The 22,855-nt window shown below is 31.3% G+C and overlaps 3 protein-coding genes across 6 annotated transcripts; 1 reads left to right on the top strand and 2 right to left on the bottom strand.

Moving 5' to 3' along the window:
• The first annotated feature begins 1,412 nt into the window (after nt 1-1,412).
• LOC130798376 (ATP synthase subunit gamma, mitochondrial) lies at nt 1,413-7,712 on the top strand. The gene is made up of 9 exons (XM_057661318.1): nt 1,413-1,622; nt 2,548-2,591; nt 2,714-2,866; nt 3,650-3,763; nt 3,886-4,013; nt 5,732-5,854; nt 5,940-6,059; nt 6,946-7,067; nt 7,239-7,712. The coding sequence occupies exons 1-9, from the start codon at nt 1,525-1,527 to the stop codon at nt 7,306-7,308; spliced, it is 972 nt and encodes a 323-aa protein (XP_057517301.1). The 5' UTR covers nt 1,413-1,524; the 3' UTR covers nt 7,309-7,712.
• Nucleotides 7,713-8,119: 407 nt separating this feature from the next.
• Nucleotides 8,120-12,050, bottom strand: LOC130798377 (octanoyltransferase LIP2p, chloroplastic-like). Of its 3 annotated transcripts, none has more exons than XM_057661320.1 (5): nt 11,710-12,048; nt 10,170-10,318; nt 9,776-10,040; nt 9,296-9,446; nt 8,120-8,883 (listed from the first exon to the last, which is right to left on the bottom strand). In XM_057661320.1, exons 2-5 carry the CDS (start codon nt 10,307-10,309, stop codon nt 8,534-8,536), a joined length of 906 nt encoding a protein of 301 aa, XP_057517303.1. In that variant the 5' UTR covers nt 10,310-10,318; nt 11,710-12,048; the 3' UTR covers nt 8,120-8,533. The 3 variants fall into 3 exon arrangements, with proteins under 3 accessions (XP_057517303.1, XP_057517302.1, XP_057517304.1); XM_057661319.1 differs by having other exon boundaries at nt 11,678-12,048; XM_057661321.1 differs by having other exon boundaries at nt 8,606-8,896; nt 11,678-12,050.
• A 290-nt stretch (nt 12,051-12,340) lies between these two features.
• Nucleotides 12,341-21,575, bottom strand: LOC130798378 (respiratory burst oxidase homolog protein A-like). 2 transcript variants are annotated; one of them, XM_057661322.1, is made up of 14 exons: nt 21,099-21,575; nt 20,052-20,205; nt 19,647-19,695; nt 19,412-19,525; nt 17,667-18,089; nt 16,518-16,904; nt 15,907-16,002; nt 15,710-15,825; nt 14,962-15,064; nt 14,205-14,390; nt 13,649-13,780; nt 13,393-13,521; nt 12,868-12,946; nt 12,341-12,696 (listed from the first exon to the last, which is right to left on the bottom strand). In XM_057661322.1, exons 1-14 carry the CDS (start codon nt 21,421-21,423, stop codon nt 12,587-12,589), a joined length of 2,403 nt encoding a protein of 800 aa, XP_057517305.1. In that variant the 5' UTR covers nt 21,424-21,575; the 3' UTR covers nt 12,341-12,586. The 2 variants fall into 2 exon arrangements, with proteins under 2 accessions (XP_057517305.1, XP_057517306.1); XM_057661323.1 differs by lacking the exons at nt 12,341-12,696; nt 12,868-12,946 and having other exon boundaries at nt 13,397-13,521; nt 13,649-13,715; nt 21,099-21,569.
• Between the last annotated feature and the right edge of the window lie 1,280 nt (nt 21,576-22,855).

The raw sequence follows: 22,855 nt of genomic DNA on the forward strand, positions 1-22,855 counted from the left end.
TTGGACTTTTATTGTTGATTTTTAACATTGTTCGTATTTTCTTATTGTAATTACTAATTTTTGGCGAAGTATTAGATAGGGGAGCATAAGGCATTTTGCATCAGTTATAACAAAGACGCACCCAAATCTATAGTTCATGAACTGTTCGAGCTAAAATAATTTCTTTGAATTATAATCTTTGCCTCATTTTGAATATGTGTACATATTAAGTAGTTGTTGATTAAGTCATCATTAAACATATACTAAGCGAGTTAAAAAAATAGTGAATGATATTAAAAGATAAATTAAATTTATGGATAAGATTAAAATAAAATTGTAAGGTCAATTAAAAAAAAAGGACAAGCTGTAAAGTAAGTGAGACAATCTGAACTATTATTACACTAAGCAAATTATCACAAGGGGTTAAAAAGTGGAAATAATCTCTGATGCACAATACAATGTATATAGCGAATGAGGACGACCTAGAAAGCTTAATCCTAAGTGTAATGTCACTTTTAGCTTGGAGGAAGTTGTTATATATATATATATATATATATATATATATATATATATATATATATATATATATATATATATATATATATATATATATATATATATTTTACCGTTAGACATTGATAAATATTTGCAATGCAGTTGTAAATGCTTGTTCACAAAAGATTGAGAGTTAAGAACAGTAAATAAGTTCAAATTTTGAACGCAAGGTTAAATTGATGGCGAGGAATGTTGGAGTATTTATATGAAATCATATAATTGACTTAAAACCGTAGAAATCCTAGTTTGCTAATGAATGTCCTTATACACTTTTGTGTACATGGGCTGTTTATTCTTTATGCTTCCACACCTTTTCAATAACCTTATGAGTCGTGTCAAATGTATTTTTTAATGTGACAACTTTCCATTGGGTGTACAGTAGGACATTTGATATAAAGTCAAACTTTTGTTTTGGAAAGTTATTTACTTTATCAGATAAAACATGCATTTGAAAACTTATTTACAGTGTAGTTCATTGTTATCATGCATTTAATGCTACGTCCTTTTAGAGATTTAGAAAAAATCATCCAATTGAGCATAGGGATTAGGCTCCATGTTTTGGGATCCAACTTCGAACAAATGCAACTATCAAATTAATCTTATTACCTTGTGATTCAACCCTTCTTATCGCATCGCATGTATTTTCTATGTGGTTATGTAATACCTTATGAAATGTTATCAAAAGAGTATTTATATCATCCACATCAACAAGATTTATATTCATTTCGTAGAAGATGGAAGTATAATTCTACGGTCTACTCTCTAGTGTGCTTTGTGCAAAATATTCTAGGAAAATAAAATAAAAAGTCAAAATTTATATGTTTGGCATCATACGACACCGTATAGCAAACTGCTAATGCTAGCCTGAAAGCACTAAGTCAATCCCTATTTTCGTTGTTCTTCATTTCATTCTCATAACCAAATACCAATAAACCAAGCTAGGGTTTCGGACCCCATTTTCGACCTCAAATCTTCTCTAACAAACCAACAATGGCGATGTCAGCTTTGAGACGTGAGGGAAGGCGTCTTTCCTCTATTGTTTCCTCTAATCCGATCAACACTCTTCGCTCATCTCTCCTCTCTTCCGAGTAAGATCTCCTAAGTATCTTTTTAATGTTTTTTTTTTTTTTTTTTTTTTTTAATTTTTTTTTTTAATTTACTTCGACGTTTTTTGTTGTTTTGTATATATGGATCTGTGGTAGCTTTTATATGGTTGAAGTTAGGGTTTTGATTTGGTCGGTTATGATGGTGTCCATCATTGAATCTGGAACTTTGATCTCATACCTGTATTATATAAATGATTTTGGGAATGCAAGACTTGAATTCGGCTGTTTTTATTTTAAAATAAATTTTATGAATTGAATATCTTCTTGGAATAGACGCTGGAATATCGGTGGGACGTGCTTTTGACATTGTGCAATATAAACTAAAAAAACGAGTTAAAATCTCACTATTTATCTGATAAAGATGATGAAATAATTATCATTTATTGGTGTTAGGATATTTAGATTCTTCCCCTATTGTTGATTTCACCATTGTTTTCTTCATGATTCATGCTAATGTTATATTTTTATTCAAAGATTATTTTTTAGTAGCACAGAAAATCACACAACTCATTCGCACGATTGTGGATAGTTGGGAATTTTAGTTAAGAAATGTTCACTTATTTGCATTTTGAGCTATTTTGGCATCGAGGACTTTTTCAATGGGGTGGTAGTCCAAGTCGTTTGATTGATTCCAAAATTTAAACAATAGTTAATCTGGAGATTTTTGTTGTCATTGTAGAAGCTGGCCACTTCCCCCCTGGCTGATCAGTGAGTGTATTGACTTTGAGTGACATTGGACAATTGAGTTAATCAACCATCAACACAATTCACAATTTCTTTAGCTTGTGGTTTCACAATTAGGAAGTACTGTGGTGGGAATAGTTACTTGCGGTGGGGGAGTGATGTGTGATGTATGCAGTTCAGATTTCAGTGTATTAAATTTTAAACTATGGTATCTATTCTACAGGGAGCAGACATCATTGGGAGCTCGATGCATTTCAACTCAAGTTGGTGTGTATTATTCAGCATATGAATCATAGATTTATTATGGTTTTGGGAGTGCTCCCTCACTTTCTATCTGATGTGGTTGGATTTTAACTATGGTAATTTGTTGATGTATATGATAAATGCAGTTAGAAATCGCATGAAGAGTGTAAAGAATATCCAGAAAATTACAAAAGCTATGAAGATGGTTGCAGCATCAAAGCTAAGACAAATCCAAACAAAAACTGAAAATTCCCGTGGCTTATGGCAGCCTTTCACAGCACTTCTTGGGGACACTCCTAGTATGTAATTTTGTTTTATTTTTTCTATTGCTTGTTTGGATTGTTATGACAGTTAGATTTTGTTCTGCAGCCTGGTGGATATTATGAGTGATTGCAAATTTTAAAAAATCAACCTAATTGTGGAACCTTATATTCCTGAATAGCTCAGTTGCTGGCTATTTTACTACTTTTTTCATTGTTTTAGTCATGCCTTGTATAATTTTTTCACAATAAGAATCAAATTGGAATATCTGGATAGTATTTTTTTCACATATTTAAAAAATGCTCGAGTAATGTGGCGAATAGGGTTGGCTTATGCATATTATATGACCTGTTTAGACTTTAGGAACATCTCAAAACATTACCTATGTACTTGTTTGGCAGTTTTCTTTTATTTTCTATCTTAACTGCTATAAAGAGTTGACTAGGGGCGTACGTTGGCGAACTTTTGCTGTTACTTAATCTAAGCACGAGGCTGGTCTATGTTATTAATTTTACAAATTCTCTTCTATCTGATAGATCCTCAGTTTTTGGACTCTAAAGTCGCTAATTTTATATTTTTAGTAGACTAGTTTGCTACCAAGAGTTAATCGGAAATAATCTTTTGTTACTGTTATCACTAAATGACGCCAACAATGGTAAAACCGCATATATCTGACCCCCAAACCCCAATCTAAGTGGGAGCCACTTACTGGTATTGGTGTAATGTAATGTAATGTACTAATAAAGCCATGATTCGAAGATATGTTTTTCAATATGGTTATAAGGTTATTTCTTAACATATTATCTATTATATTGTTGTAGATGTTGATGTGAAGAAGAATGTTGTTATTGCAATATCTTCTGACAAAGGTCTTTGTGGTGGTATCAATTCCACTTCCGTCAAAATAAGCAGAGCTGTTCGCAAGATAAATGATGGTAACTGTTGTTGATCGATCTGGAATAATCATCTTATGTTTTTGTTCTCAGATTTGTAACTTTGCCCTGCCGTGCTACTCACATTTTAAATCTTTTTATGGCTTTGCTGCCGCTTGCTGCAGGCCCTGATAAAGAAACAAAATATGTTATCTTGGGTGAAAAGGCCAAAGTGCAGCTGATTCGTGATTCTAGGAACGACATTGACCTTTGCATAACTGAGCTGCAAAAGAATCCTTTGAACTATACACAGGTTTTTATGTCCTTTTCTTCTCTTCACTGTACTTGAATATCAAGCTAGATTGTGTTTCTTTTTTGTTTGTCAAAATTATGTTGTCAATGATTTTAGGATTGATTGATTGATGTTAGTCCAGTGTTTTGTTAATGATCGATAGCTTTTAGTTGATTAGTTACCTTATGTATGGTTGGTGTTGAATTTACAATCAGTTATATCTCTGAAGTTGCTACACGACATGCACAAGTTTTTCCTTAACCAAAATGAAAAATAGAAACATTACAGCGCGCTTGTTTTAATTGGTAGAATTTTCCCAAAGGCAGTCAATTGTCATTATTCTGTTACTAATGTTTACACCATCTTATCTTGAAGTCTTTTTTGTGATCTTAACTCTTTGTCTACTTTCAATGGCCTGGCTTTCACTATAATTATTAATCACTTCCTTTTTGAAATGACTTATTGAACCCAGCTTAGACTCCCATTTCACAACTACACCCAAATCTCTCCCCTTTCCCTCCCAAAAGATAGCTATTACCCCCTCAACATCCATAGAAAAAATAACCTAACCATCAACAGCGATCATAAAAACAACCCAACTGTCACCGCCGATTGGAAAATCAACCTATCAATTAGCATCTTCCACCAGAACTTTAAAACCACAACCATCAATCATTAAAGTTTCATCACAATCGCCACCATGCATTGTCAAAAGCAGTCAAAAACCATGTTTCACTAGCAAAATTCAATTTTACCACCACTTATCAAACGATACAAAATAATTGTTACCATCCGTAGAATAATTTAACACAACCATTATCTTCTTTACCCATACAACCATCCTTTTCTCCGATTTGGGATGAGGATAAAGAATATGTCTTTTAAAATCACGATGAAGGACAGAAGAGAGAAAATAGTGCGAAAATGTTCTCTTTTGAAGGTTATTAATGAGGGACGCGGAGGAGAAAGAAAGTGGTCCTCCTTTATTACTTTCCAGTTTCCAGTGGTGCTTATCTGGGCAAATGGAGAGGAGAGAGGAAAATGTTTGGTGGTGTTCGGGGATGGGGAGAGCAAGAATAAAACAGTTGAAGAGGTCCGGCTGCGGGTTTTGGGTCTGACATCATGAATGAATAGAGAAGATGATGGTTTGAGGGTGAAACCAGAAGTTCAAGGAAAAAATTGACTGAAATAGAAAGTGCTGTATTTTATTTGGACCTATGCCACTTGCCCGATAAGGTAAGTGGTGCACTTTTATAAAACAATGGAAGTAATGGTGTATCTTTCAAAATTTTAATTGATTATACATAAAATAGAAAAGGCTTCTACCTACAGTTTAGTTTTCTTCAGATTTCTGTTTTTTTGTGTGACTACATATACTCGGTTCTTTATTATCATTGTTTTGCATTGAAATTGTTGCTACTCTTCTGTCCTATTGAGATCATAACATTATGCAAATCTATGTGAGAGCTTTTGAGATGAAATGATGCAATCTCAATTGGACGGATTGATTTGTTGGAACTAATGTCAATAATCATGGCTTTTGATCCATGATATCTTCCAATAAATTTTCTTTGTACTTGTCTAAGAGACCTGTTGTGGACCACTTATACGGCTTTCTAGGGAAGTTTGAATATCCATCTTATTTTGTGATTTTGTTACTTATTTACTTACCTAGTTGTAGATGTTATTTTGCATTTGTTAACCAATTATTATATGATGTTTGGAAATTTTCTCTACAGGTGGCCGCACTTGCAGATGACATCTTGAAGAATGTGCAGTTTGACGCCTTGAGAATTGTCTTCAACAAGTTTCACTCTGTTGTTTCTTTTGTGCCAACAGTGTCAACTATCTTGTCTCCTGAGGTATTACTTAGCAGGATTAGGAATTGTTACTTGCCTATATTCTTAGTTTTGTTGCTTACTGATCTGAAGTTGTTTTCTTGTAAAGATTGTTGAGAGGGAATCCGAGGCTGGGGGTACACTTGATGAACTAGATTCTTATGAAATTGAAGGTGGAGAATCAAAGTCAGAGATACTTCAGAATCTGACAGAGTTCCAATTTTCTTGTGTAAGTATCTCTTTTAGATTTAACACATTCTCCACCTATTGATTAGGGATGGAAATTAAGTCTGAATCCGACTCGATTTGAGAAAAATAATCAGATTCGAATCCAAAAAAGATGTTCCAACTCCGAATTCGTTTGTATACTCCGAGTCCTAGTCGGATCTTAGAAAATATGACTCAACTCCGATAAAATTTTACTCCTGATTCCAACTTGTTCAAATGTTTGATTTTCTAGTTTATTTTATACAAATTTATATTTTTTTAGGATTGCTTTAAACATATAAATGTGTCTATTTTGACTATTATTTATGATTTTCATTGGTGGTAGAGTTATTCGATCCCATCATAGAAGGATTTTCTCGAGACATTAAATTTGTTTAAACTTTGTTGTGCCTATTCAAAATATATTATTACGAGTTTGCCTTTTGTTACTAAGTGGGATTTGGGCGAATCGTTGCATATATAAGTTATGAAGTTGAACTGTTTGAACTATATTAATTTTTTAAGTAGAATTTTGGCAAATCATAGCCTATTTGAAACACAATATATTTAAGAATTTACTTGTAAAAAAATTTTGTTTTATTGAAAAAAACGTCATAATCCGACGGAGGTTCAAGAATCCGAGTCAAATGACATAAAATCCAAGGCTGAGTCGAAAATGGAGGTGAAAAAAGGTCCTACTTCGATTCGGAGCGAAGTCAAAGTATGTATAATTTGATCTGAGTTCGACTAATTGCCATCCCTAATGTTGATAAATTAGATGTGAATATGTGGTTCTTTTGTGAATGACCCATTGGCCTTCATTCTCAAGATGAAGAGTTTGCGTGTGATAGTGGCTGCTTGTGGCTTGTCTAATTTTTGACTAATCCTCATACTCTAAAATGTCTCAGGTGCTGTTCAATGCGGTCTTGGAGAATGCATGCAGTGAGCAAGGTGCTAGGATGTCTGCCATGGACAGCTCAAGCAGAAATGCTGGAGATATGCTTGATCGTCTCACGCTTACCTATAACAGGTTCTATTTTCTGTGCATGGAAATTTGATTGTTTGTGTATTCAAAAATTATTGACAAGTAATTTATGTATAGAAAAGAGTATAAAAGTTAAATGACTTGAATGTTGTTTTCCTGTATTTGTTTTGATCATCTTATTTATTGTGGTTGATCTTTTGCTTGTGATTGTTACAGGACTCGTCAAGCATCTATTACCACCGAACTTATTGAAATTATTTCTGGAGCATCTGCTTTGGAGGGCTAATGAGAAGCAATTTTTTTGATTTACCTTGATGGTGACAAATAAGTCAACATGTAATCTTTGTTTTGGCATTCCGCTGTTTCTTAGGAGAGCTGTGAAAACTTAATGCAATAATATCCTTGACAATTTAATTTGGGAACATCAGATAGGATTTCCTTCTTTCCGATGGTTTTTTTAGTTGCATCGTGAATTTTACACATATATATATATATATGGTAATTGAGGTTTTGTGTAAAACTAATGTGCTTGTGCTGGCACTAAGTACTGAACTGCTGGCTTTTTAAGTTGCTTCCTTATCCTTGGATGAAGATACTGTATCACTCATATTTCTATTGGTGCCTCCAGGCACATTTTTGCTACTTACGTATTATTAGAGTTAATTTATAGTTCCAAATGGGATCATGGAAGTATATGGGTCTTGATAACTGTACAATGGGAGTGTTTGGTAACTGCAATTAGTTTATTTTATTTGGCTTGTTTGACCTGTTGAAAAAAGCTAGGTTAATGAATTTTCTGTTTAGAAAGATGTTTTGGAAAATCATATATTGATTGTTTGCTATATATTAGTGAAAAAGCAAGTCAATAAATTAAAAGTTAATAAAAAATTATTATAATTATTTTTTTTTGATTTTAGAGTAAGACTTAGTTAAGAGGGAGGACTAGGTGAAAAGTTATTAAACTGACTATTTTTTGACTTTTTGACTAATTGAAAGGAAAACCAGAAAACTCAAAAGGCCAGCTTTTAAAAATATATCTATATATATATATATATGATATTTTTCAAGTCAGTAAAGCATATTTGGATTTAGTTGCATCATTGTTTGTTTACGATTAAAGATAAACGCTTAACATTGTTATAAAACTAATTGATCAACCCACTATCGTAAATTGGTAGGAGGGACTCCTTTCCATAGCCTACTATCCAATACAATTCGTGCAATGATTGTGCAAATCGATTTTGCAGGAGATGGGATGTTACAAAGTTGCTCTTACAACCCAGTGCTGGGTCCAAAGCTTGCACAGAATGCGTAAAAACATGTTCATATGGACATTAATCCCTATCATCTACACTACGACAAACCTATCCTAATGTCGAGATTGCATGTGCTGGAGTAATACATAGGTTGCAGCTTACTGCAAAATGCTTTTGAGCCTTCTGAATACCGTTACAATGGGAGAATCCTTTTATCCGATTAACTTTTGGCCACTAGGAATTTTTCATCCTTATTTACGACGCAAAAGAGTCATGACTTGTGACTTCCACTTCCTCGTTATTTGCTGGCAGACTTACTTGCTCAATTTCAAGTTGAAACACTTCAGAAAATTCCCGAATGAGTGATTTATGAGCGATATCAATCAGCAGAGAATTGCTAGCACTAAGTTTATCCGTGCTCAAACCATGGCGGGATGCTTGGAATTCTCTTAGTACTTGCTCAATGCTTCCAACTTCGCGGTCTCGTATTCCACATGGTACAATCTGATTGAAAGGTGTCAGGTCCATAGAAACATTTAGAGCTAGCCCATGGTATGCAATCCACTGAGATACCCGTATCCCGATTGCTGCCAGCTTCTTGTTTCCTGAATTTGAGAACTATTAAAGAACTCTGAGAGAAGATCCATAACGGACTAACATGACAACTGAATAAATCAACTTTTGATAAAATACAGGTGTTGAGGAACTTCTAAAAAACGTTGCACTTATTTATGTAAACAGCCTCAATTTCAGGTTATTCGTATGTATGTACTCAAAGAGGTTTCAGTCGCAACACATTTGTGAGCAAAAAAACATAAGTTGCAGAGAAATTCTCATAAGATGAAGTTAAATGTGAATTACATATCTTGCTCACAAAAATTTTGCGATTCGATAAACTTTGCTAGTACTTACTCATTTATTCTATAAATTGTTTTCAACACTTCAGTAGCAAAGATGGCAAAGATGAATATGGATAATACTTCTATGATGAATCACTACAAAGAATACTATACATACCGAACCAAACACCAGTAAAGCCTTCTAGTCGAGAAGCCTCGATAGAAAAAGTTGAGAAAAGAACACGAATGACCACCTCCTCTAGGGCCCTGAGATACCAATGAAGATCCATATTGTGATTCCGTAGATTGACAATAGGGTACATAACCAGCTGCAGTCAAATATGCAGAGTTAGCATAGGAAACAAGAATAAGTTGTAATGCTAATTTTCTTGTTGCAACCAAATACAGATGCAGAGATGTGCAATAATCAGCAATCAGCATAGTCTAGTGATCTAGTCTCATTTCTAATACTTCCGGGACATGTAACAGAAAGGAATACTGCATGATTTCATCATCTCTATAACCAATGCATAAGCCATGCTTACCTGTCCATAACCATTGTGAAAAATGGATGCTATGAAGCACATGACACAAGATTTATAGTTACTCTCTCAAAGCAACTACACAAAAAAGTGAAAGAGACATCCGAAAATAGTACCTGTCCAGGTCCATGATAGGTAACTTCGCCGCCGCGTTCAGTTCTTATAACATCATAAGGGGAATCTTTCACATTAAAATTCAAGTACTCCTTGGAGCTACCAGTGCCAAGAGTATAAACAGGAGGGTGTTGCAACACAATTAGAGTATCACAACATTTTTCATTCCTCTCAATTAAACCTTTCTTCTCTGTAACTACGGCCTTTTGCAAATCCCATGCCTCACCATAAGGTACAAGCACATTGTGAAGATCAATGTATTCACACCTGTTGGAGAATGGTCATGCTACCCAATTAAGATAAATAAGCAATGTCAAAACTCCAAACGCTTACATAGGAATTAGGAGTTTTCACCTTATCTAAATGAGTCTCTGAAGTGTATCAAATCGAACTCACCGTTTCCACGTGGAGCACTTTATCTGGCACTTTTTACTGACTGAGACCTGGTTCAATGGATATAGATGACGGGTGTAGGAACACCACAGTCGACTATTAATAGGATAAACTATAACTGAGTCAAGTGTTGCAATGGCCATAGAAAAACCCTGTTACAATAATATCAAAAGCAATAACAATTTAGAATGAAATACTGTTAGATCTAATTAATCATTACACAATTGTAATTTGGTTCCATATGAAGATTTACAATGATCAACAATTCTTACTTGAGACCGTCTTTTCTAAAGACGGTTCTCAAAAGCCCAACCCATTATGTTAATTTAAAAAAAAAAACTGATGCGCGCGTGTAAATGTAATGTGAAAAGTTACATAATATATTTGAGGTTATAACAACATTTATTTGGGTTATAACGTAATATATTTGGTGTTATACCAGCATATATTTGAGGTTTATAACATAATTTATTTTGGATTATAACATAATATATTTGAAGTTATAACAATATATATATTTGAGGTTATAACATAATATATAGGGGTTATAACAACATATATTTGTGGTTATAACATAATATATTTGGAGTTATAACATAATATATTTAGAGTTATAACAATGTATATTTGAAGTAATAATATAATATATATGAAGTTATAACAATATACATTTGGAGTTATAACATAATATATCTGGTGTTATAAAAATATAACCCCAAACAAATATATTATGTTATATACCGAATATAATATTATAATCAAAAATATATATTATGTTATAACCCCAAATATATTATTATATATCAAATTATAACCCCAAATATAATATTATAATCAAAAATATATATTATTATAACCTCATATATATTATGTTATAACCTCAGATATATATATTGTTATAGCTTCAAATACATTATATTATAACCCCAAATAAATTATGTTACAATCCTCAAATATATGCCGGTATAATACCAAATATATTATGTTAGAACCTGTGACTTTTCACGTTACAATTACACGCGCACGTCAGTTTTTTTTTTTTTAAATTTACATAATGGGTTGAGCTTTTGAGAAGCGTCTTTAGACTAGACGGTCGTACAATGATAAGATATAATTAAATATCAAGGGATTGACATGGTTTGCGAAACGCTCTATCCTACTACCTTGACGACCCTAAGCAATTACACTCAACCCAAAAGGTAAGCAATAAAACCAACAGAACAAATAGAGAGTTAGAGATCCAACACACAATAAAACAGAACAAAATTACCTAGACTAGAACCCGAAAATTAGGGTTTCTGTATAAAATGAAATAGAGAACTGAAATTAATCAAGCAGAAAACGAAGCAATTCATTAGGTAATTGAATAAATAAACAATCAAAACAAAAACTCAGATACATCGCTATAAACGGAATCAAACACACAATCGCGAATATGGAATGAAGGATACTGAGTAGCAGAAGAAGGGACTACACAAAACGCTAATTATCTAAAACGAAGAGGAGAATACCTGAAAATGGAGGACCAAAATGCTCTGCTTACCTTCGATAATGGCGGACAGAGAAACAGAGAATAGGAGAGAGAGAGAGAGAGAAACAGAAAATGGAGGAACAAATGGAATTCTCAAACCCCAAAAATCCGTCTGAAATCCGTCTGGCACAAGGGGAGCAGCAAGTGACGGCTGCCGTAAGAAAGAGAAGAATGAAGAGCAGTCCAATGGCTGCCGCTAGATGGTAGGAGAAGTATCTGCGGCTGGTGATCTGTATTTCCGCCTTCCGGCCGCCACAACTGGTGGTGGTGTAGCTGCAGAGTGAGGGAGGAAGGGGAGCTCTGGGGCTTTGCTTGTGAGTGTTACAACTTAAGTGAGGTACATGAGTGATGAGTAGTTTTTTTCTTTTATAAATATATATTTAAATTTTGAAATAATTTTTAACGCTTTTCTCGTCGTATGGAAAAATCTATATAATTAGTTTATTTTTTTATTAATTATTTTAAAATTATAAATCATCTCATTTTAATCCGATTAAGTATAATAGAGATACTCTTACCATATATGTACATTTTTTTGTGGTGTTATACCTTATAGGCCTATATTCACTTTTGGATAATAGTTGTAAATTGGAATATAATTTATTAAGAAAAAAATTCGAGTCCGAAACTCAACTTTACTCTCTTTATTACATTAAATTTATTTCAATAAATGAAATTATCTGTCATAATATTAATTTTAAATAGACCAATGAGTAATTGACAAAAACGTACAAATACATAGTAATATATTTACAATTACTAACTAAATAATCAAATTTTTAATCCAATAAATAACTAATGTTTCTAACAATATAAATCATCTTACTATTCACTTTGATTTTGGTAAGATTAAATAAACTAAGTTTAATCTAAATTTTTTTACATTGAATCAATAGCTTTCTTTGTGGAACACAAATCTAGTTGTGGTTTTAGAAGAAAATTGGGTGCACAAATCTTGCAGCTCTCTCGCCAACTTTAACGGGCCACAGTAGAATACTCCTGCATCACGTATTAATCCATATAATTAATAATTTAATTTATATTTTCATTTTTACCAATTTAATTATATATCAATTAAAGATCGTTTTATCGTAAGACGAGCCTAAATAACCATAGACAATATGATATAAAGTTATCCAGAATTTAGAATAACTCAAATCTTATTCTTACCAATGTTTGAGCCAACATGTCTAAGAGCCAAATTCGAGAATACTGTGAACCAATTTGGTCGCGAAAAATGTGTCGGCACCTACAAATTTAAAATAAAAAGACAAGGAAAAATAATTAGTTGGACTATTTTTGCATGCAAAGTTGCATTGCATATATTACTTGTAATATTATTTCGCTTTTTCTAATAATATAGCAACAAAAATTTTAAATAGTTACTGGATATATTTGCTCCGTTTTTTTATTTTTAGACAAATTTATTATTAAGACCATCTTATTGTAAACGGCTGAATATAGGCTGGTCCAACATTTAGTTTAAAAAAACTGAAAAAAATAGTTTTTCGTTTATTTAATTTTAATTTTTTTTAAAAAAAGATATTAATTAGATTGCTTATATGGACCCATCTTATGGTGAGACACTCACATATAAAACGAACCGAAAAACTATAAATCAATTATAAGCAAATCAAAATAAAAAAATGATTTGAAATATTGCTAATGGCACGGACCTAATAAAATCATACAAACCTGAGTTTGAGAGAAAACGTCAAGACCCGTCTTTGCAAAGTATAGGGCTTGAATAATGGTTAAGAACACTGATCTTGCATCTCCACTTTTATGTACACTAGTAAGGAAGTTATGCATCTCTATCACTCGCTAGAAATTCAAGAAATAAAATATGCAATTTAATTACACTTTTGTAATTATTTTTGGGTGAGAAAGGATATAAAAATTAATTAAAAAATCATTTAAATGTAATTAAATAATTAATATGAATAATCACCTGCTTTTGGTTAGCTTGTGAAATTTCCTTCATGGCATCTTTAAACCAACCTAATGAACCATGTTCCCTAGTCACCCAATAGAGATAGGCTTTTAAGGGTCCTTTTGAAAAATCCGAATATCTTTTATTTATCTGTTTGCTAAAATATAAATGTATTATTTTACATATAAGATTTGGAGAAATAAAAAAAAATATGTACACATATTCAATAATAAAAACATTATTATGCTCATTTATATTAGGTTATTTATTCTGACAGTTCAACCCAACTAAATTTATGTTAAGCATTATCACTACCACTCATCGCTTTCTTTACCAGTCTCACTTTATTGGAAGTCTCTTTCACTATATTCATCCTGCCCTCTCTTTGGAAAGGGTATGTGTATAGTTTATTTGTTGCTGCTCCAGACACTGCCACTTAGCGAAACTGAATATAATGATATGGTATGGTTTGGCTAGATACTTTCCGACAATTTTTATTTTTATTATAATTACATTGATTAGTTGGCTCATCATATTAATGCATGGTTCAATTAATTAATAATAAACTTAATACCTGATTGGAATTAAGAGGGCTTTGAAGTTTATCTGCAATGTCTTTGAGGACACTAATGAAAGGTGTTGCTCCAATGCCAAGACCAATGAGTACAACAACTTCATATTTGACATGGTCTTGAGAAGCTGCTCCATATGGTCCGTCCATGTATACTTTCGGGTAATTATATGCCTTTGACAGCATTGCCTTTATAATTATTGTTCATGAAATTAACAAGCTAATTATTCACTTAATTTGATGTGTCTAGAATAAGGAATTAAAATTGAAGATTACTACGTGTAAATATGCTATAACTCAATTAAAAGATTAAACTTATGATTAAAGCTCAGATAACGTTATATATTTTATTAAATCTATTTGGCCTTCACATGAGAGCTTTTTAGATTAAAAATATAGATGCAACACAAACCTATCCCTTATATATATATATATATATATATATATATATATAAAGGGTGATTGATTTTGAATCCCTGATCATTTTTCATGTTGTTTTTAGATATCAAAGGTTTTAGTTAGGGCCGACCCTATAAGGGGGCAAGTGGGGTTTGTGTCCCGAGCCCATGCAAAAATATTAAAAAAAGATGCTTTAGTAATTAATAAAAATGGCCCATAATAGTATATTTAGTAGTTGGGGCCCATAATTAATATTCTACCCCGGGCCTTACAAATTTTAGGGCCGGCCCTGGTTTTAGCTGAGATGTTTAGTTGAGAATATATTAAATTATTAACTTTAGAATTAATTGGAGCTTCTTACTTCATGGAATGTGTTATGCATTTGATAACTCCAATCTCCAAGATTTCTAACATGAATGCTTAGATGGTTATCATTTGGTCCAGACGTTAAAGAAAAGGGGTGCCTGAAAATATATAAAGCAAAGAGATCATATTAATTCTTACAAATTAAACCAAGTACTAGGGCAATGTAAGTAATAATAACTATATTTTTAATTGAATGCAACACATATCTTTCTTATATCTGGTACCAATATTCAACGTATAAAATGAGGGGCAAATTATATTCCTCTCATGATATGTATATTATATACTCAATCAAACTCTACTTGTATTTTTCAATGATTTTTAGAGGGGTCTTTGAAGATGTGCGAGGTGATCGACCGCACGTAGTCTTCTTTTTCTCCTCTATATAAAAAAGTTAATCAAAAAAGAAATATGTTAAATTTATTAATAAAATATATATATTTACTTTAGAACATGCGCAAAATAAAAGTTTTGCACAGGGCCCTCAAAATTTTCAAGACGGCTCTATTAATACTCCTAAGTCTTACTGCTCGTTTGGTTAGTCGCTCAGTGTATTGAATGGCATATAGAAAAGATATTGAAGAGTTAGTGTAATTTTAGTAGATAAATTTGTCGACAAATTTAATGATATGCTTGCTCTACTTCAATCATCTCATTTTTTTTACAAAATTAACATTTTAATAATAATAAAAACATGGCCCAAGTTTAGAGGATTGATAAAGATAGAAGTTTGTTTCACATACCACTCATAAGGTGAAACTTGGGGACATTTAATGAAAATATACATGCCACTTTTGTAATTGAATGTTGATGGTTTGGACAACTTCAAGTTTAGAACTTTTCCAGGATACATATTTGCCTGCAAACATGGAGCATTAATAATTTCATAGTACAAAAAAAAAAAAAATCAACTTTTAAGTTAAATGATAATTATTTTTACCTGGATAACATTAACTTCAGCAATCTCAGACCTTATATTTCGATAAATTCGTTCACCACCATACAAAAAAACTGGAATTGCCAGGTACATCCATGTCTAGGCATTAACAATATTCATGTAGAAATTAAGTACGTACAAATGTAAATGTAACACCCCTTATTCTCAGGAATAGATTACCTTTTAGAACAATTTCAAAATATATTTTAAAGAAAATACAAGACAAGACGTTTAAATTGGAATTATTGGCTTTGGTAATTAATCATTTGTAACATCTGAATTTTCTTTCGTCCCTTGCGATTTTAGTTTCGTATAGGAGTCGGAAATAGAGAGGTGCTAAAGTAAATCCTAAGGAGATTTAACGCGAATCATATCAATTGTTACCCTATGAAATTGACAAAAATTGACGAGAATAATTTCAAGTCAACGGAGAAAATTAATTAGTAAGTTTTGTATAGATCACTTAGAGTCTCAGACCACACAAAAATATAGGAGTATATTTTTGTGTACTTATTTTATTTAAATCAATCAATTCTGCTATTTAAATGAAAAAGTGCATAATATTAATATGAACTAAGTCTATACAAAACTTTTACGAAAAAAAGGAAGCATACCGTTTTCTCAGCAAAACTGGAGACGAGAAAAAGGAACATGGAGTGAAAAACGAGCAAAATGTAGACAAGGATGAGCAAGTGATGAGAGTACCAAAAGGTGTTATACCCCGTTACACGACGAATCGGCTCAGGCAACGACGTGGACTGGCGGCGAGGCATCCTTGTTGCTAAAGAAAAGGCAATGGCCATTAGAATGACCATGGCAATCCCAGTTGCTACCTCAGTTGTACACAAAACCTCTATATATGAAGGTTGTTGGTTGCCAAATTTATTCCCAAATGTACTTTGGAAAATTAATGGATTACATGTTGTTATTCTTGGCAAGTCACAAGTTAGGTGTGTACCACCATGTAGAATCACTCCTATCACTATGCCTCCTCCAATTAGCTACATTTGAACAACATTTAAAAGGTAAGTATTAGTTAACTTTCTTACTTTAATTAAGTTGAAGGTGTCTATAATTGATTACTATTAGGGTTGATGTGTCGTAGGTTTTAAAAGTCAAGTATATAATGAATAATGAAATATGAAATATGAAAATAAATTCATTTATTATTTATTTTTAAATAAATTTATTTATTAGGTATCTTTTCTAAAAATAAACTGACCTATTGTTTATAATTTATAAACATCTTCAAAAGTTTTTTGTAGGTCAAGCATCATGAATAATAGTTGAGTTTATTTTCAGCAACTATATCGAATAATTAATTTTATTTAAAAATAATTAATAGATTAAGCAAAAGATTAGTTTATTTTTACACTTTCACCTTTAACTTATTGATTAAGAATAAAATACAAAATAAGATTGAATAATTGTAAATAGTACTACAAATTAAAACAAATGAGACATTTGATCAGACGAGTATTGAGGATGTCTTGTAAAATAACTTATTAGGCAATTTTATCTTATTTTGATACTAATAGAGGGTTGGATGGTCAAACCATCTAATGTTAGTGTTTGGTTAATTAGCCGGTTGAAATAGTTTATCGTTATAAATAAGATGTTTTAACTACTCATAGCAGGGGGTTTAAAATCAGCTAACAAAATCAGTCAATAAAATAAACTAGTCAAATTAGCCAATGTAATTAGCTATCGGTATTTGCAGAACACACACTTATAAAAAGAGAGTAGTGAGTAGGTGGTTTTACCTTGTGAAAGTTGATATTATCATTAAAGGGAACAATAGAGCTAATATGAGGACTCTTCCTAAGGCAAGTTAGCAAGTTTCGACAAACCGGTAGAAGAATAAGAGCCATATTGAGCTTCAATGTTTCAGCAGCCCCTTTAGCTGTGCTTAAGCAGTATCCCATTACTTGAAAGGCAGCTCTATGTTTATATTGTATGAATTTCCATGTAAAAAGGGATATACAAACCAATAACCATAGTGTTACCACCCATGCTCGTCGCCAATATGTTCTAAATATGATCTCCGGCATTGAAATAACTGTCTGATTTTGGTTTGAAATTATTTTATCGGAATTTAATGTATTGAAGTAAACTGTCAACTTTTCTTCGGTTAATAGGTACTCTTTTGTTATGACTGTTTTCAAGACCTCTTTTAGCTCATACATCTGCAATATAACACCAATATTATAGAGATTTAAGTATTTATAGCAAAATTTTCATATATAACAGTATAGGGACGTAGCAAAGATTTTAGAGATATTATTTATTTTTACGATGTTCTTTTAAAATGGGACTCTTTATTATATTAAAAGATAAAAATTTTTTACTTGAAGAAATATAATTCAAGACAAAATGTATTGTAACACAAAATTCTAACATTATTTCAAATATAAAAAAAGTTTACAAATAAATCACTTTATAAATTGTTGTTAGAAACTAAGCCTGAATAGCACCATTTAAAATTAAGGCTTCTTATTTTTGGGGGCCCTAGGAGATCGACTACTCGAGATATGCTAAGAACCGACCATGAGATGGTCTCATGGTAATAAAGTCCATTTTTATTAGAGTAATTTAATATACACTTTTAGTTTTAAATTGATCACTTATGATCTTAAGTGATTATTTATTATCTTAAACTGACCAATTATGTATAGTCTTAAAGTAATTACTTTTTATAGTTTTAAAATAATCACTTATAACGACCTTAAAATGACCAATTATAAAAATAGATTGATTATATAGATTTGTCTTGGACGATCTCATGTATAATACAAGTTGTATTTATAAATGATAGTGGCGAAACTTGGGTGAGAAATTGAGGGGCAAAGGTGTGTGATAAGTGATTTTATTTTCACTTATTAGTAGTAATTTTACTCCTTTATTTTTTGATGATTTTTAGGAGTACTTATGTTCACATTGTAAACTTGCATATTTTTATCTTATGAGTTTAACTGTGTATTCTGTGTAATATAAATTTTAAGGTAAAAATCAAAATTTTATAAATTCTATGGAATAATAAGAGAGTGAAAGTTTAAAAAAATAGCTTAAGATTCTTAACAAAGAAACAGTATACTAAAGAGCCCAAGGAACAAAAGCCACAGGTCATAGCTTTCAAGACCATTAGTGCCATGACTCGCCGCTCGAGAAAACTGAGTACTAAATAGTAGTATAATGGTTGATTAAATTGATATGATTTAAATCTAAATACAAATTTTTTTAAATTGCCAAATGAGTATTAAATTTAAGTCAAATTTAGATTTTCAAATGAAATTGTCATTTTCATATATAGCATTATACAAATAATATTTGATTAATTGTTACTCCTCCTTCCCAACAATCCGAGAAATTACTATATTTTCACTAAAAACTTCTCGTATGAGAGAATAAAATATAAAAAATTAACAGAAAGAGAGGAATATTAAATAAGTATATAATAAAAGTTAAAATATTTTGAAACAAGTTAGATTAGTTACAAGTGACTACCTACCTCAATGTAGCCCTTTTGTTGAGTATCAACTTCTTGCATGAGCATAGATGCAAATCTCTCTGTCTCCTCTTGCTTGAAGCCCATGTTATTAGTACAACCACTTAACGTTATCATCTGCAATCAAATTTTTTTTATAAAGGAAATATACGAAGATTATATAATATTATATTATCAAACGAAATTGTTTTCAACAAACTTATAAAGTAATCAATAACTAATTAGTATATAATAAAACCTGCTTCAAATCTTCTTTAGTAATTTTACCATCCATATCTTTATCACACCTGAAAATTAAAAAATTGTTGCATATACATTAAGGCCGAAGATAAGCTATAAAATTGAAAGTCCAGTTTTGTTTACCTTTTTTTTTTTTTTTTTTTTCTTCTTTTTAGATTTAGAGTACTAAAAATAATTAAATTGAAGCAAAAACAATGTAATCTCAACTTATATTTGAGGATCCTAAATTTAGAGGCTATGTGCGATCGGACATCTTACACATACTCAAAACTACACCTCTCTCTCTATATATATATATATAAATATATATATGAGCAGAATATACTAAATATAATGATGATGAAATATTATGCTAATATTTGTGCAATCATTATAAGATATGATATTATTTATATATAATTACATGTCAAATAAAATTTGGATGGAAGAATCATAAGAAGGATTGGAAAGGCGAAGCCAATTGCCATAAAGTTCCCTTTTGGTGAGTTTGGTCAGCTTTTTTCTTCCTTGTAGTGCTTGTAGAAGCGCACTAGCAAATTGCGAAGAATTTTGCATGCCTATCAACAAAACCAAAAATTGATTTATTATTATTTGCCAATTATTCTTTGTTTCATGATAATAAATAACTTTAGCAGATAAGGAGTACATATTTTAAGTATATTACTCCTACATGCTATTAAATGAATCAAAATTTTTAAATGCATTAATTATTTATTTTGTTATTTTGATTCTAGAGCTTTATAATGAGGCAAGAAAAGTCAACATAAATCATATATCCTCTATTTCAATTTTTTGCTTACACTTTTGGCCAAAATGGTTAAAGCTTTTTATCAAAGTGTAATCAGCAAACTGAACAAAGGGAAAATAGTCAAATGCATGTCAAGGTGATCATATTTTAAGTTGATTAAGAGGTTGGATTGAATAAATAGAATTGAATTGTAAAATTGTAAGATTTTATATAGACCAGTTTAGATATGCTAGAACTATAATTATACTAGCAGCTAGATAAAAATGTTTAATTTAAATTTTAAATAATTATAAAAATTCTCTTTAACTTTATTTTCCAAAATATGACAAGGAAAAGCACAAAATAAAAGTAGCTCATATCATACAATTATATGTAGAGGAGAGTAAAGTTGGATATCTGATTTGAAACACGCAATCAAATCGAATATCCGATATCCACAAACATACAATTAATGGGATAATTTGAGAAATGTGAATCAGACATCCAAAATGTCAGATACATGACATCCACACTTTATCAAAAATGATTTTTTTTAAAACATATTCTTATTGATATCTCATATCCAAATTTATCTCTAATTTTATGTCTGATATGTGAATTTTTGAATCAAATATTTTAAAATTTAATCTTTCTTATAAATAACGAGAATGATTAGAGTAAATTTGAAGGGAAACACAAAAGCAATTATGTAAGTGGTCTCACCTATACAAAAACCAAAATGAGATGCATCAATAGTAGGAGTGGACTCATGGTCATCATATCCCTTAAAATCACTAAAAGCAACCCGGTCGAACCGTTCTTCCACTTCTTTCCAATGCATGGAATAACCCTTATCAATCTCCTTCACGTTAACAAATCTCAGCCATTGATCAAGCCCAAATTGCTCTACATCTCCATCATCAACGTCCGAGAATGAAGAAGACAATGATGGACGGCCATTAATCTCACAACCAAATGATGAAGTTGATGATTGTGATGAAGATGATAATGAATTATTTGCAAACTCCCCCTTACTATCTTTGATCATAATTTCTCTCTTTTGTATACCAACTACTTGTATGAGAATTATGTCTATAAGATCATATATATTATATGTGGGAATGTAATAAAGTTATTAGCCTAATAATAATGGTATCATGAGAAGGGTAGGTGAAGTAAACAAGAAAAATTAAGGTTTAGATGAGAAATAATTAATAATAGTATATCACAATAATAATCATTGGTGGTATAAAATACATAATTTTTTAGACCCTATTTATTTTTTTAAAATTTTTTGTAATTTTAGGTCTAAGCACGAGTAATTAAACTGATACAGATCTTATACTTGTGTTCTTCAATTATAAGGGTCATATGTGGTTAGAGGTGTTTAATGGGCCTGATCAGGGCGGGTCGTGTCAAATGTTAAACGGGCTGGGGCGGGTCAAAGTCCATTGAAATCCGACCCACTTTGATCCGTTTTTTAAAAGTTCATAAATAGTTTTTTTAAAAATTATACTTTATGGCCCGTTAGGTTGACCCACTTATGTATAGAATAATATCATTTAAAAATATTTTAAAAAAAGTGGTAAATCTTTTTTCGCAATTAATACTAGTAATTATCCGACCTGGTCCGACGCGACCCTTTACACTAAGGCCCGTTATTTATCCGATCCGCTAATAACCCGTTAAAATGTGACCCGATCCTTGACTCGTTGGATCGACCCGCCCCATTAAACACCTCAATATGCGGTGGAATACATTACATGTATGTAAAATCTACTTTTTATAATGGAGTGGATGAAAGTACGAAAAAAGTTGGGAAGATATGAAATAATGGAAACCAAATATGTTGACTAGAGAGTATAACTTGATGTTAATGAGGGGTTGTTGGCTTGTTGCACTAAATAAGCTTAGTTATACCAAATTAAGTAAATTGAGTTTGGTCATGTCTCTCGTGCTTAAGAAAAGTTGGATTTATGGAGAAATTAAAACGACTAGCCATCCCATTTCCATGCATAATATGTGATATTATCTTTATTTCTTCTTTACTTCATTTTACTTGTGGACATTTAGATTTGATTGTTTACATGTCTACGTATTTTAATTTTAATTTATTAGAATACAAGTCGTTATTTAATCCTAATTGTTTATGTGGTTGTTAAGGAAGAGATGTAGTGATTGGAAAGATATATATGAAGTGAATGAAATTTAAATTTGTGATTTGATATTTAGTTGTTTTATTTAAAATTATTTTTATCATGAATTGGAAAAGTTTTGATATGACATATATACATCAATAAAATGATATTTCACCTATGAACTAAAAGGATTATGATCTGATTGCGCGAAAAAATATCATCTGATTTAATCACCTAAATTAACATACAAAATTATGTGAAATTTTAATCTTGTGGATTATATCAATATTAATAATAATTAAAAATATAAGCAAAAATAAAAATGGAAAATCTCATCTTAGC

This window comes from Amaranthus tricolor, chromosome 13 (genome assembly GCF_026212465.1).
Source record: "Amaranthus tricolor cultivar Red isolate AtriRed21 chromosome 13, ASM2621246v1, whole genome shotgun sequence".
NCBI classification, from domain to species: domain Eukaryota; kingdom Viridiplantae; phylum Streptophyta; class Magnoliopsida; order Caryophyllales; family Amaranthaceae; genus Amaranthus; species Amaranthus tricolor.

What these genes read in the sequence shown, in the direction of transcription:
- LOC130798376 (XM_057661318.1), top strand. Translation starts at nt 1,525, where the DNA reads ATGGCGATGTCAGCTTTGAGACGTGAGGGAAGGCGTCTTTCCTCTATT. An exon ending in TCATCTCTCCTCTCTTCCGA is followed by an intron (nt 1,623 to 2,547) that starts GTAAGATCTCCT and finishes TCTATTCTACAG; the next exon opens with GGAGCAGACATCATTGGGAG. An exon ending in CAACTATCTTGTCTCCTGAG is followed by an intron (nt 5,855 to 5,939) that starts GTATTACTTAGC and finishes TTTCTTGTAAAG; the next exon opens with ATTGTTGAGAGGGAATCCGA.
- LOC130798377 (XM_057661320.1), bottom strand. Translation starts at nt 10,309, where the DNA reads ATGGCCATTGCAACACTTGACTCAGTTATAGTTTATCCTATTAATAGT. An exon ending in CCTATCATGGACCTGGACAG is followed by an intron (nt 9,447 to 9,775) that starts GTACTATTTTCG and finishes ATTTGACTGCAG; the next exon opens with CTGGTTATGTACCCTATTGT. An exon ending in CTTTACTGGTGTTTGGTTCG is followed by an intron (nt 8,884 to 9,295) that starts GTATGTATAGTA and finishes TCTCAAATTCAG; the next exon opens with GAAACAAGAAGCTGGCAGCA.
- LOC130798378 (XM_057661322.1), bottom strand. Translation starts at nt 21,423, where the DNA reads ATGATCAAAGATAGTAAGGGGGAGTTTGCAAATAATTCATTATCATCT. An exon ending in CTAAAGAAGATTTGAAGCAG is followed by an intron (nt 19,526 to 19,646) that starts GTTTTATTATAT and finishes ATTTGATTGCAG; the next exon opens with ATGATAACGTTAAGTGGTTG. An exon ending in CCAGTTTTGCTGAGAAAACG is followed by an intron (nt 16,003 to 16,517) that starts GTATGCTTCCTT and finishes GTTAATGCCTAG; the next exon opens with ACATGGATGTACCTGGCAAT.